Raw genomic sequence first — 14767 nt, 5'->3', positions numbered from 1 at the left:
AACGTCAAGAGTTGTGATTATGGTTCACTGTTTAGCTAGCTAGCTACATGTCTTGACAAAATACTCCACTATGTAACCATTTCAGGTGCGTTCGTAAATTCAGTCTGGCCATCTACTCCGATTTCAGAGCTCTTTCATCTGAGTTTGCCAGAGTGCAGAATAACTGATGAATTTACGAACACTCAACAACAGTTGAATATGGCCGGTGTCAGGAAACGTCGGCATAAAAGCTTAATTAAATTGTTGCAAGCAGCACAGTTACAGTCACCAATGCTCTGGATAACATGAAAACAACCTAACCAGCTCTGCTCGGCCGAGTAAAACAGTCAGAGTTTGGGTTGGGGCTAAAGCTTAAAAGGGTGTGAACGATGCTGAGTGTAAATAAAGAAGAGCTCTCCAGTAGGGACCAAAACATTCAAAGGCCATTTTCTCAAAGTGAGGTTACAAGTTTATCAACTTTCAAAGCAGAATTACTTTCCCATTTTTGTCAAATGCAGTATATTACATACCATTTTGTAGCCCTGTGTTCCTGCTTTCATCCAACGGAAAAAAACACCATTTCAAATTTAGCTACTTAACACTGAATCAAGGTGGTCGGTCACATTTTTTGTGTTGGTGTTTGAATTCTAAATGTGTTATTTTCAGATGTTGTGTCACTGGCCTACACACAATACCCCATAATGTCAAAGTGGAATTATGTTTTTACAAATGAATAAAAAATGTAAAGCTGAAATGGCTTGAGTCAATAATTATTCAGCCCCTTTGTCATGGTAAGCCTAAATCAGTTCAGGAGTAAAAATGTGATAAAAAGAATAGAATAGAGTTAAGTACAGGCAAAATCCTAACAGTAAACCTATTTCCAACAGATACTGGGAGACAAATTCACCTTTCATCAGGATAATAAACGAAAACACAAGGCCAAATATATACACTGGAGTTGCTTACCAAGACATTTAATATTCCTCAGTTGCCTTGTTACATTTTAAATCGGATTGAAAATCTATTGGAAAGACTTGAAAATGGCTGTCTAGCAATGATCAACAGCCAACTTGACAGAGCTTTAAAAATAATATTGTGCAAATATTGTACAATCCAGGTGTGCAAAGTTCATAGAGACTCACCCAGAAAGAATGACAGCTGTAATCGATGCCAAAGGTGATTCAGGGGTGTGAATACTTAAGGAAATTAGACATTTCTAGCATTTCATTCTCAATACATTTTCAAAAATGTCTAATACTTCTCACTTTACCATTATGGTGTATTGTGTGTAATTGGGTAGGAATTAAATATGTTTTCATACATTTTGAATTCAAGCTGTAACACAACAAAATGTGGAATGTATAAAATGTAGTCAAAAGTTTAGTGTTCAGTACACATTCCTTACACATGACCCGCTAGGGAGATGGCTACTAATAGAAATCTTCATCGAAACACTGACTACACGAAAGAGCACTGCACCTGCTGTGTGAAACCGTGCAGATTTGAATGTGATGGTGACATATAGGCTTACAAGCCCAAAGGATTCTCAGTCATATTCCATCATCCAAACACATTAGTCCCACGTCATTAGAAATCTTACGGCATTGCCTTGGTCTGAACTCTATCAAGCTGTATCTACTCAACGTCACACTACCGTGCTTGGCATTAGCATTAGCCCGCATTAGCCTCAGCCAAACTAGACCAAGGTGGCAGCACAAACCATCCAATCTTCCTCAGTATGATCCATCCCATAGATGACGTACTGTACTGTAGTAAAACAGTGGTAGATAGTGGTGGCAGTAGTTGAGGAAGAGATTTACTCTTTTGCCTATCAGATATTCTTGGCTCCACAGCTGCTCTAGAGACTCCACGCGACTGGGTGCCCTGGAGTTCCATCTGCTTGAGCGTGGAAACCTCACAGAGCTCAGATCAGTCCACTTACACACCCAACATCTGTGATGAGCATCTCTCTCTCTCTCTCTCTCTCTCTCTCTCTCTCTCTCTCTCTCTCTCTCTCTCTCTCTCTCTCTCTCTCTCTCTCTCTCTCTCTCTCTCTCTCTCTTTCCATGCAAATTACATGATGCATGTGCTTGTGTAACCAACTGTTAAATCAGAATATTTTAAAGCAAAGCATGTGTTTGTTTGGTGCATGCAGACTAATGGAGGCTCAGGTGTTTAATGAGTACAGGCACAGTGAGTGTTATTTTAATCTCAGGCACAGTATGTATTTTAAAACCTTTATATAACAGAGTTAGCATTTGCATATTAATATCTCATGGTTTGGAATGGACACAGCAGGTGTGAGTACAGGCACAGTGAGTGTCAGGCACAGTATGTGTGTGTGTGTGTGTGTGTGTGTGTGTGTGTGTGTGTGTGTGTGTGTGTGTGTGTGTGTGTGTGTGTGTGTGTGTGTGTGTGTGTGTGTGTGTGTGTGTGTGTGTGTGTGTGTGTGTGTGTGTGTGTGTGTGTGTGTGTGTGTGTGTGTGTGTGACTAATACCGTCTGTCTGGAACTCAAAACTCACTGATTACCATGTGATTACCTTCATTATCCACTTACCATAGTGCTTGTTTCTTGCACTGTGAAATGTGACTTTGTGCCAGGCATAGTGCAGTGATAATATGTATCATTGTGTTTGTAGTGGGACAGTGTACTACACATTGAGGATGATCACTATAATAAGCATGCAGCTTCTCTCTGCAAGAAACACTGATTTGAAGAGACCTTGTCACCGCCTGAGCTAGGGAAGGTTAATTGGGGAAGGTTAATTATGTGAGTGACAGTTCACTAAACACAGCTTGTGGAGTATGTTTCAAATGGATATGACAGATGGACAGGAGAGAAAGCAGCCTAAAGCCGAACCAGTAGGTCCTGGATGACATCAGAGGGCCTTTAAATACATAGCCCTGTCACAGCCCCAATCCCCTAGATGCAGATGTAAGCAAATATGGCAGAAATTCCACTAGCCTATTAGACGTGGAGGTGGAGCTGCTATAATATCCTGTAGGTTTTCACTCCTACTCTAATCTAGCACACCTGATTCTATTAATTAGCTGGTTGATAAGCGGAGTCAGGTTAGTTACAACTGGGGTTGGAGAGAGAACCTACAGGTGGGTAGCTCTCCGGGAAACAGGGTTGTAAAGCCCTGCAGTAGAGGCATGGGGAGTTGGGGTAGGGGATGTTTCCAAGGTGACGAGTGAGCGAGCCTGAACACTCACCAGCTCCTTCTTCTTCATGCATTCCATGAGGATGATGAAGAGGTGCTGGGCCTGGGTCCGGCTGTACGTGAAGGTCTTCTGGATGGTCACCAGCAACTGGTCCCTCAGAGACTCATTTATGATCCTGGTAAAAATTAGCGAAAAGGAGAAAGAGGGGAGGGAAAGAGGGAGGAAGAGCAGAAGGGAGAAAGGAGAGATGATGAATTGTGGCCGATAAGGGTAAAAGAGACCTAGACGGGAAACTTACATTTAAGTTGAAGTATTAAAGGCACACCTCAGGATTTTGGCAATGATGCCCTTTATCTACTTACCCAGAGTCAGATGAACTCGGGGATACCATTTTTATGTTTCTGTGTCCAGTATGAAGGACGTTATAGGTAGTTGCGCTAACTACAGCCATTGGCTCACAACACTACCTCTAACTTCCTTCATATTGGACACAGACATAAAATTGGTATCCACGAGTTCATAAAGGGCCTCATTGCCTTAATTATCCATTTAACATTTATCCTAAGGATTAGGACTGTATTTGGGACACACTACTAAGGCACCTTAATGCACCCGCAATACTGTAGCAAATCTGTGTATGTGATATGTGACACGTACCCTCCCTCCTCAGAGTACTTGTGTCCAAATGCCAGGATGTCCGAAGCACGCCCGCTCCCATCACACACCACCACGGGCACAGGTGGCGTGTCCCTTAGGTACTCTAACACGATGGAGATCACATTAGGACCCCCCTCCACTATCAGAGCCACCACTGGCACTCCCTGACCAATACCTACAGAGACAGAAAGGGAGGAAGGGGGAGGGAGCAAAAGAGAAAGAGAGATAGTGGTGGAAGAAGGAAGGAAAACCAGACAGGAAAGAAATCAGAAAACAGAGAGAAAAAAAGGTGCAAACGAAAAGCACTCATTAAATCCCACAGGAGTACCCTGACAGACAGCCATGAGGGAGGTGGGACTGACAAAATTTAAATGGGGGCCGTGTTGCGTGCCACGATTCAACGAGTGCCCCGACATCTCACCTCTCAACTAAAATAGAAATGCTGCTTAAAGATGAATTTGTGCCACAGGTCTGGCAACAGCATTCAGAGAGAGTTTCCTATTTCTACGGATATTTCTGAGCATGCCCTGGAGCGAGTACCCTCCTGCTGCAGAGGGACGGCCTCAAACTGGCTAATCAGAAGCTATTAAAGGGATATTTCGGGATTTTGGCAATGAAGTCCTAACTAGTGTTAGCGCAAAGACAGTCTCCTGAGCTAAGCTAGTTAGCTTTGGCCCGAGAAACTACCTCTACCTTCCTTCATTCTGGACTAAGAGACATACAAATAGTATCCGGAAGTTCATCTGACTCCGTGGAAGTAGATAAAGGGTTTCATTGCCAAAATCCTGAACTATCCCTTTAAGACTCATTAGAGGTAATTAACAGGTGGGTTCTGAAGCTTACACAGGCTGGGAGAACGGGCTTGGAAAGAGAAAGGATGCACATAAGCCCTACAGTACCAAACCCCCACAAGGACGCCCAGTTCTCTCTGAGCTTCTCGCTCTCTCTCTCTCTCTCTCTCTCTCTCTCTCTCTCTCTCTCTCTCTCTCTCTCTCTTTCTGTCACACTCTCTGCCTCTCATTTAGCTGCCGCCAGTCAGTTTTTTCACTCAAATTCAAAAGCCATGTCCCTGCTGGATCCTCCCTCCCAACCTTGCCTGCATAATTTCACTGTGGATAGGTGGGCCACTGACTCAGGGCCCGCTCACACATGTGCCATCATTGTGTCTTGCTCGCTACAGGCAAAGTTACATAAAGAGGGAGCTATTTTAGGGCCTAGCATACTTTAAAGGTAAGAACATCACCACACTGTACATCAGGCGCAGGAGAACAAGTAGGCTCGTCTATTCATAATGGTTTTAATTGACTTCTTCTCTTACTCTTTACCTCTTCATGTGTCGTGAGCAAGCGATGATGGCTACTGCGGTTTGAGGGACACCACTCGCACCTGAAGGGATTAGGCTCCAATTGACAAGACACCAGATGAGGAAGGGAGAGCGCAGCTGGGTCGTTGCTAATTGGCTAGAGAGAGAGAGCGAGAGAGCGGTGCCTGCATACACCACAACACACCACAGCACTCAAACTCAGGATGAAAGAGCAGATACAGACTGCACTGTCTTACAGTATGTCTCCTACTAAAGCTAGTTGATATGTCTGAGGGTTAGAGCAAGGTGTTCGCAACAAGGTGCTGAGTGGTGGGTTTCCATTCCCACTTGGGCCACATCTACAGAATATTTGTTTAAGTGTCAATGCTAGCAGTTCTGCAAATGGCTTTGAATAAAAGCGGTCTGATAAATGACCATGCTATATTGTTATTATATGAATATCTTTGGTCTCTCAGGTAGAGTAGGGACATCAGTATTCCTTCTTAACTTACATCACAGAGCCATTTAGAAACAGGTGGACAGTTATCTTTGTGCTCTTTGTTTGGGTAGGATAGAAGAGCTGTGAAAAGAGCTCTCCAAAATGGAAAATATTGAAACATTTCCCAAAAAGATAACTAATCTCTCATACTTGTGTGGGGAGGAGATTACTCTGGAGTCTATGGAGTAGAACGTTAGGCTTTGCTAGACAAGTCATTTGTTTTGTCAGCACACACTGTGTCAGTACCTCCTCTGATAACGTTTCCACAACAGCTAATAGTCATCTTGCTGAAATGAAATCAGGGCATTTACAAACCCAATATCAAACAGATTCTTTAACAGATACCATTACCCCATCACTAATATGTTCACTACCATCCCATTTATATAAGAGACATCAATTTGGAGTTTTCTGTGTTAGATTAGTGGAGGCTAGGAGCTCGTAACTGGAGCAGATCAATCCCTTTCTCTCTTTGAATGCTCTCGCTCCATCTCTCTTTCTGTCTCCGCTGGCAGCTCCACACACCCAACCACCCCTCTGTATCTACTTTCTTCCTCCCCCCCTCACTCTTTTTTTCTCTCTTTCTCTCTACCTCTCCCTCTCCGACGTCCACGGCCACTGCTCAAAAATATTCAGAGAAAGAAAGAGAGCGACAGCATGGAAGAGGGGAGGAGGAGAGAAAAAGGGCCGTTAGAGCGAGCCTCACCATCCTCCAACATCTATCTTTAGCCCGGGAGGGAGGGGTTGTGAGGGGAACACATGTGACACGCTTAAAAGGACCTCATTATGGTTCCATTGACTCACCCAGAGAAACATTAGCATGGCTGGAGGAGGTTTCTCTATGTGGGTCGTTTTCACACGTCTCGGCCTACCCTCATCATCCCGACTGCATTTGCTAGCACCTATTTCTTCAGAGAGGACTGGCAAATTGGAGCCATGAATGTATTAAGATGTGAAATGTAGAGAAGAGAAGGTTAGAGATGGACATAAAGGTCCGGGGTTCTACAAAGCTGCTGCTCCATTTCCGTTACTTATGTCTCCGTCGCGCTTTGACTGGTCTGTTCTTCTGTTCTCTACTGGATAGAATCCATCCAATTCTATTTCAGCTGTGCTGCGTCGTGGAAGGATTTGTGACCCAAAACGAGTCATGCTCACTAAGACCAAGAGAATTAAGTTAGATTGTGGGAATTGACCTTTTCAGAGGGATAGCATGGAAAGAAAGGTGCAAGTGTGAAATGGAAGAGATTTGAACCCATGCCAGCACAGGTATGACTGTGTGCTGGAAGTGGTGGAACTAACCGCTAGACCACCGGATTGTGGGATATTGTTTACTGCAGGGGTAGGCCTACTCAACCACTATTTGAGTAGGTCTGGTCATACAAATGTCCTAGGTGGGAAAGGTTGGATTTTGTCAAACCACCAAATTGAATCAAATGTATTTTACTGTACAGTAATTGGCGTCCTTTTGCCTCCCCAGCCCCTTTTATATGAGCCCAGGCATAGGATGACAAAGGGAAGCCCATAAGTCACATGACAGGATGGACAGAGGCTGCAAGTCTCTACCTGCTTCCTGTTGACTTCACAGTCGCCATTGGTGGGTGATATCTCAGCCTCTGGGCTAGAGTCATGGCCCTTTCTGTTTGACAGGATAAAAACCAGAGCAGTGACTGCCATACACTGAGTGTACAAAACATTCAGTGTTGTTTACTCTATACCCTGTAAATTCATATGCCTTGCGACCGTGAAATATACAGTCGTGGCCAAAAGTTTTGAGAATGACACAAATATACATTTTCACAAAGTCTGCCGCCTCAGTTTGTATGATGGCAATTTGCATACACTCTAGAATGTTATGAAGAGTGATCAGATGAATTGCAAAGTCCCTCTTTGCCATGCAAATGAACTGACTCCCCCCAAAAACATTTCCACTGCATTTCAGCCCTGCCACAAAAGGACCAGCTGACATGTCAGTGATTCTCTCGTTAACACAGGTGTGGGTGTTGACGAGGACAAGGCTGGAGATCACTCTGTCATGCTGATTGAGTTTGAATAACAGACTGGAAACTTCAAAAGGAGGGTGGTGCTTGGAATCATTGTTCTTCCTCTGTCAACCATGGTTACCTGGAAACACGTGGAAACACGTGTCGTCATCATTGCTTTGCACAAAAAGGGCTTCACAGGCAAGGATATTGCTGCCAGTAAGATTGCATTTAAATCAACCATTTATCGGATCATCAAGAACTTCAAGGAGAGCAGTTTGAATGTTGTGAAGAAGGCTTCAGGGCACCCAAGAAAGTCCAGCAAGCGCCAGGACCGTCTCCTAAAGTTGATTCAACTGCGGGATCGGGGCCCCACCAATACAGAGCTTGCTCAGGAATGGCAACAGGCAGGTGTGAGTGCATCTGCACGCACAGTGAGGTGAAGACTTTTGGAGGATGGCTGGTGTCAAGAAGGGCAGCAAAGAAGCCACTTCTCTCCAGGAAAAACATCAGGGACAGACTGATATTCTGCAAAAGGTACAGGGATTTGACTGCTGAGAACTGGGGTAAAGTAATTTTCTCAGATTATTTGGGGCATCCGGAAAAAAGCTTGTCCGGAGTAGACAAGGTGAGTGCTACCATCAGTCCTGTGCCATGCCAACAGTAAAGCATCAATGAACAATGCTTTTTCCAGCATGATGGAGCACCTTGCCATAAGGAAAAGTGATAACTAAATGGCTTTGGGAACAAAACATCAATATTTTGGGTCCATGGCCAGGAAACTCCCCAGACCTTAATCCCATTGAGAACTTGTGCTCAATCCTCAAGTCCTGCTCCCAGAGCGCTAAGAACCTTGGCGTGATCCTGGACAACAAACTGTCGTTCTCAACTAACATCAAGGCGGTGGCCCGTTCCTGTAGGTTCATGCTCTACAACATCCGCAGAGTACGACCCTGCCTCACACAGGAAGCGGCGCAGGTCCTAATCCAGGCACTTGTCATCTCCCGTCTGGATTACTGCAACTCGCTGTTGGCTGGGCTCCCTGCCTGTGCCATTAAACCCCTACAACTCATCCAGAACGCCGCAGCCCGTCTAGTGTTCAACCTTCCCAAGTTCTCTCACGTCACCCCGCTCCTCCGCTCTCTCCACTGGCTTCCAGTTGAAGCTCGCATCCGCTACAAGACCATGGTGCTTGCCTACGGAGCTGTGAGGGGAACGGCACCTCAGTACCTCCAGGCTCTGATCAGGCCCTACACCCAAATAAGGGCACTGCGTTCATCCACCTCTGGCCTGCTCGCCTCCCTACCACTGAGGAAGTACAGTTCCCGCTCAGCTCAGTCAAAACTGTTCGCTGCTCTGGCTCCCCAATGGTGGAACAAACTCCCTCACGACGCCAGGACAGCGGAGTCAATCACCACCTTCCGGAGACACCTGAAACCCCACCTCTTTAAGGAATACCTAGGATAGGATAAAGTAATCCTTCTCACCCCCCTTAAAATATTTAGATGCACTATTGTAAAGTGGTTGTTCCACTGGATGTCATAAGGTGAATGCACCAATTTGTAAGTCGCTCTGGATAAGAGCGTCTGCTAAATGACTTAAATGTAAATGTAAATGTAAGAGGTGGGTGGACAAACAGACCCCACAAATTCTGACAAACTCCAAGCATTGATTATGCAAGAATGGGCTGCCATCAGTCAGGATGTGGCCCAGAAGTTAATTGACAGCGTGCCAGGGCGGATTGCAGAGTTCTTGAAAAAGAAGGTTCAACACTGCAAATATTGACTCTTTACATCAACTTCATGTAATTGTCAATAAAAGCCTTTGGCATTTATCAAATGCTTGTAATTTTACATCAGTATTCCATAGTGACATCTGCCAAAAATATCTAAAGACACTGAGGCAGCAGACTTTGTGAAAATTAGCATTTGTGTCATTCTCAAAACTTTTGGCCACGAATGTATATGGCCATTTTACAACACCAGTTGTCACAAAGTGGTATACAGATATCCAGCCTAAAACCCTACCTAGCAACCCATGCGACCCCAAACTATTCAACATGTTCACACCCCTCTTGATGGCAGAGAGAAGATGTTGCCATTTTTTTCCTGCAAAACACATTTTGCCATGTCTTGTGTGTGTTCATATGGAAACAGAATGACTCAACAAAATAAATGGGGGCCCCCTGGGGTCGAGGCCCCTGGGTCCATATTCTGGTATGATAACTACAAGATTTAGATAGTTGGTTAGCCTAACTTACCTATCTAGCTAACATGGACTAGTAGTTGATCAACTGGACATTTCAGGATATAAATAGCTCTCTCAGGTCTGTCAGTGAATGACATAAAAAGAGGAAAACTGCACATGCACTACAGAATTTCGAAATTGCACCTTGTGTATTCTATTGTTATACAACTCTCAATAAATTGAAAACCTCTATACAAAAAAACAACAACTTTATTTTCATTTATATTTTTAAAAGTCAGGACCCACGGTCTGTATTGAACTTGTTCTGGGTCCGGATCCTGACAGAGTCCTGTCTGTTTACTATGTCTGTTCTACTGGGAAATGACACCTGTAAAACCCCTGGTTTTGGTCAGTGCACATGGTGACAGAGACACTCCTGATAACGTGGATCACCTGTCCCTGGTATGATTCCCTTTCCCTGGCTTCCCTGCTGATTTCCCTGGCAGTCTCAGAGATGACAATACTGACAGTGAGCCATCTCTCTCTCTTCACACCGTTAGCCATCTGCTTATAGCCACACCTCAGTCGCCGCTTCAACAGGCACTGCACTTCCACCATGACAAATGAAAGGTGATGGGTATTTCACTCACCTCTTCCTAACCCCGTGGTCTCAAATACAATTATCTACCTGGCCAGTGTGTATGTTTTTACTCCAGCCCAGCATTAGCATACCGCATTCAACTAATCAAGGAAGGTGTCTATTGAAGATCATGATTGGTTGATCAGTTGAATCGGTTGTGTTAGTGCTGGGTTAGAGCATACCTGCATATCCAGGCCCTCCAGGAATTGAGTTTGAGTCCACTGTCCTAACCACTCCAATCATCTCTTCATCTACGGCCACTCTCTTCTAAAAACTCATTATCTGTACTGTGGATCCCAGGTGACGTTAGGGCTTCATAGCATCTGATTAGAATCCAATTTCAGTAGGGGCCATTTCTCATCCTTTACATATTACTGTGAATAAAAACGGTGTGACTTTGAGGAACAGACCCCCCCACCCCCCCTACACAGAGCTGATGCGGGAGTAAGTGAAGGATACATGAAGAGAAAATTCACACAGCATGACAAATGTCTCTCCTCTCTCCATCCTCTTGTATATTCTCATCCTCCTATTCAGAAGAGTACTCTCAAAGGAATCACCTCGCCTCGCTTTCCACTTCCTCTTTCATTCCCTTTCTCTCTCTGAGACTAGTGCATGATTGCAAACAACAGAGAACTGTGGCCATCACCAGAGACTGGAGAGTTTTGCTTCCATCTGCAGTCTCACTCTATTATCTGGCTGGTTATGTGGAGAGACGGGAGTAAGGCGGGAGTCTGGTGTGAACAGAGACAGCACTGTTCTTCAAGGCTTCCTGTAGTCGCCTGGCCTTGGACAAATAGGAACAAGGCTATGTGAGGATGAGTTGTTTAAAGGGGGACAATGGGAGATGACAAGTGCATAAATAAGAGATGCTGAATGTGGACTAGAGGGCAGGGGGATGGATGACAATGGCTAGATGATCTAGCGGCTATTCCTATGGTCATACGAATCAAATCAAATACATTTGTATTGGTTGCGTACAAATATGTTGCTGATGTTAACACAGCAGCGAAATGCTTATATTTCTAGATCCACATACAATACAAAACCTAACAATACAAAACAATACACACAAATCCCCAAAATGTATATAATTGTGTGTATAGACAGTTGGGACTGCATATGAATAGAAATTGTATATATATAGTTATATGAGCCTTGACTAGAATACAGTATATACATACAAAATGGACAAAACAGTATGTAAACATTATTAAGTGACAGAGTACCGGGTGGTAGCTGGCTAGTAACAGTGACTAAGGTTCAGGGCAGGGTACTGGGCGGAGGCTGGCTAGTGGTGAGTGTTGAATCTGATGTTGTGGAGATAGAAGCTGGTCCTTGATGATATTGTTGCCCTTCCTGTGACACTGGGTGCTGTAGATGTCCTGGAGGGCAGGCAGTGTGCCACCGGTGATGCGTTGGACTGATCGCATCACCCTCTGGAGAGCCCTACCGTTGTGTGCAATTTCCATACCAGGCGGTGATACAGTCCGGCAGGATGCTCTCAATGGTGCATCTATAGAAGGGTCTTATGGGACAAGCCAATTTTTTTCAGCCTTCTTCACCACACTGTCTGTGTGAATGGACCGTTTCTGGTTGTCAATGATGTGCACACCAAGGAACTCCCTATATGTTGTCTCGTCGTTGTTGGTAATTAGGCCTACAACTGTTATGTCATCAGCAAACTTGATGATTGAGTTGGAGACGTGAGTGGCCACGCAGTCATGTGTGAACAGGGAGGGGGCTGAGAACGCACCCTTGTGGGGTCCCCGTGTTGAGGATCAGTGTGGCGGAGGTGTTGTTTCCTACCCTCACCACCTGGGGTCGGCCCGTCAGGAAGTCCAGGACCCAGTTGCACAGGGCGGGGTTCAGACCCAGGGCCTCGAGTGATGAGCACTATGGTGTTGAAGGCTGAGGGATCTCTCTTACCTAGTATGTTTTGTAACACAATGTTGAAAACAATAATCCATACTTTATCAGTAAGAAAGACCAAGGAGCACATACTGTAAGAAGACAAGAGGAAGAAGGGAAGAAGGACAACAGCTAAGGAGATGGGAGGATACATGCTGACCCGGAGCAGTTGTTTTTAGAGGAAGCTGGTCAGGGATATTTGCATCTCTTGCTGCTGCCAGACAGTGTCAGGAGGAGAGAAGCATGTACCGTATCTAATCTGGAATGTGAATGTACTGGCCACAGCCACTAAAAACAGCACTTCACCCAAAGCCCTGTCTCTAACCATTTATTCTGTTTACCCTCAGCTTGAGCTGAGCTGTCCCTTTGATATTCATTCACAATAGCACACGAGGCAACAGCCTCATGTAATATGCAGTGGGAGGGAGTATTCACTGAAAAATAAGCACTGTTTTAGTTTAAGCTACAGGAGAGACGTGAGGAGAATGTTTTAGTCATTAGATCTACTAGGAGCCAATTTCTTCCTTGACTTATCTCCATTGGTCCCAGGCCTCCCACAGTGAAAAACCTGAAATTCCCCACTTTCATTAATCTGCATGCTCTGCCCTCATACTATATTTAGCCTCACATTGAAGTGTTTTACCATTTTTATTTTCAGGACAACCAGGGCTACTAGTAAAAATATTTTGACATGAACAGTTGCATTCATGAGTTCAATCGACAAATGTTGATAAATAAATCATGTATGAATAAGTATGCTACAAAAGAGTAGAGAAATTGTTTGCTTGATGTGAAAATGAACATCCAACTCGTCAGTGACAAATGTGTGGTGTGTTGAGTTCGTGACAGCAACTATGTGAGTTTATTACAATATTAAAAACACGTCCTGGGATTTCCTATGATCTTCTATGTGGAATAATCTCTTACTTTCTAATAACTATTGTGTGGCTTGAGCCTCCATTGAATGTACGTGTCCGTGAGAGTCTCAGCTTTTCATAGATGGTTCATAATAATAGGTTGTAGCTCAAACCGTTCTGACTTTACAGACTTTTTGTTGTTGTTGTGAGAATAACTGTTTTTGTGATCCTCCCTGGTCTCACAAACACCGCTGTAGCTCAGACTAATGGTTGCAGAAGAAGTGTATAAATCCAATCCAAGAATCAAACAGTCTGTATCTCAAACACACAACGCTTAAAAGAGGTTAGTTGTTCCAAATGCGTCGGCATTGCGGTGGGAGGCTTGGGTCTGCATGCAAGTGAAACACAATGTAAAGAATGACTAATATCCATGACAATGTTAATCGATATAACTCATCTAAAATAACGTTCCTTCACCAAGTTTACTACAGTTTGGTACAAGAAATCTTAGACTCTTACGTTTTCACTAGCAAAATTATGACAGGTATTGTGTAACACACTGCCATTGAGATTAGTAAGGGAGAGATCGGAATTGACAGAATAGTTACCCAGAGGAAAATTGTGGAGGGTCATGCTTTTTACATTTCAGTCAGGGGGAGCGTTTAGTATTTGTTTTCTTTGTCCAGGGGATGGTCATGCAATTTGTTATCAATTAAATTTCATATTGCTCAGGGCTTGAGAATTAGTTGCTTATTATGGTATCTCATGTGTTCCCGATGATGTCCCTCCTCCCCGAGTCTCTGCTGGTAACGCAATTTCAAGTGCGCCTTGTGTGGTCTCAATAAAACGATCCATAGCCTATACTTTAGGTCGTAGGCCTAGCCTATTCGAAGAGCATGCTCAGAGAAAAACAGGGAAAGTTATATTTCCAATAGTCTTTGTGCTACTGGGATGGTGTATGTATAAAAAAAAACTAAGCTACACTGCATTACACACTGCAATGGACACGACCTTCCCTGCTCTTGCTGATGTAAAACCTTTTGTGCTGCCTAACGAATGACTGTGCCGTGTACAGTGGAACTTCAGAAGGCGAGTCAATTTGTCAAATAAATAAATATATATAAAGTCATATCTGTGCGTGTGGAACTAAGCCTACTGATATCCTGTTCAGTTTGAGAATGAGAGCAATGAAGATGAAATCATATTTTTGAGTGTGGACTGTATTAATGTTCTGTACTGTATTATACTGTGTCATATGGACTAGAATTACAAATCTCGTTCAAACCATGAAGCTGTGAGAGAATGCAATGCTGGTGCAGGACATGTGGCCTACAAAGTTACAATTATAGGCTAGCGAATCAGATTAGAATTTTGACATATAATAGAGCCTATTTTACAATTGTATAATTAGTAGGCTGACGCATATACACTGAGTATACAAAACATTAAGGACACCTGGTCTTTCCATGACATAGACTGACCAGGTGCATCCAGGTTTAAAGCTATGATCCCTTATTGATGTCACTTGTTAAATCCACTTCAATCAGTGTAGATCAAGAGGAGGAAACAGGTTTTTAAGCCTTTTAAGC

At 43.9% G+C, this 14767-nt stretch overlaps 1 protein-coding gene across 3 annotated transcripts in view; it reads right to left on the bottom strand.

The window, feature by feature from the left end:
* Nucleotides 1–14767, bottom strand: part of LOC124036092 (transient receptor potential cation channel subfamily M member 3-like) — a 228269-nt gene that overhangs the window by 84477 nt on the left and 129025 nt on the right. For all 3 annotated transcript variants that reach the window (XM_046350237.1, XM_046350235.1, XM_046350236.1), the window contains exons 7-8: nucleotides 3803–3977; nucleotides 3197–3320 (exon numbers count right to left, since the gene is read on the bottom strand). In XM_046350237.1, the coding sequence (XP_046206193.1) occupies nucleotides 3197–3320; nucleotides 3803–3977 (299 nt within the window). The remainder of the gene's footprint in view (nucleotides 1–3196; nucleotides 3321–3802; nucleotides 3978–14767) is intronic.

Source organism: Oncorhynchus gorbuscha, linkage group LG05 (genome assembly GCF_021184085.1).
Source record: "Oncorhynchus gorbuscha isolate QuinsamMale2020 ecotype Even-year linkage group LG05, OgorEven_v1.0, whole genome shotgun sequence".
NCBI classification, from domain to species: domain Eukaryota; kingdom Metazoa; phylum Chordata; class Actinopteri; order Salmoniformes; family Salmonidae; genus Oncorhynchus; species Oncorhynchus gorbuscha.
Note: the sequence above shows the minus strand (reverse complement) of the source record. Positions and strands in the feature narration are given on the sequence as shown.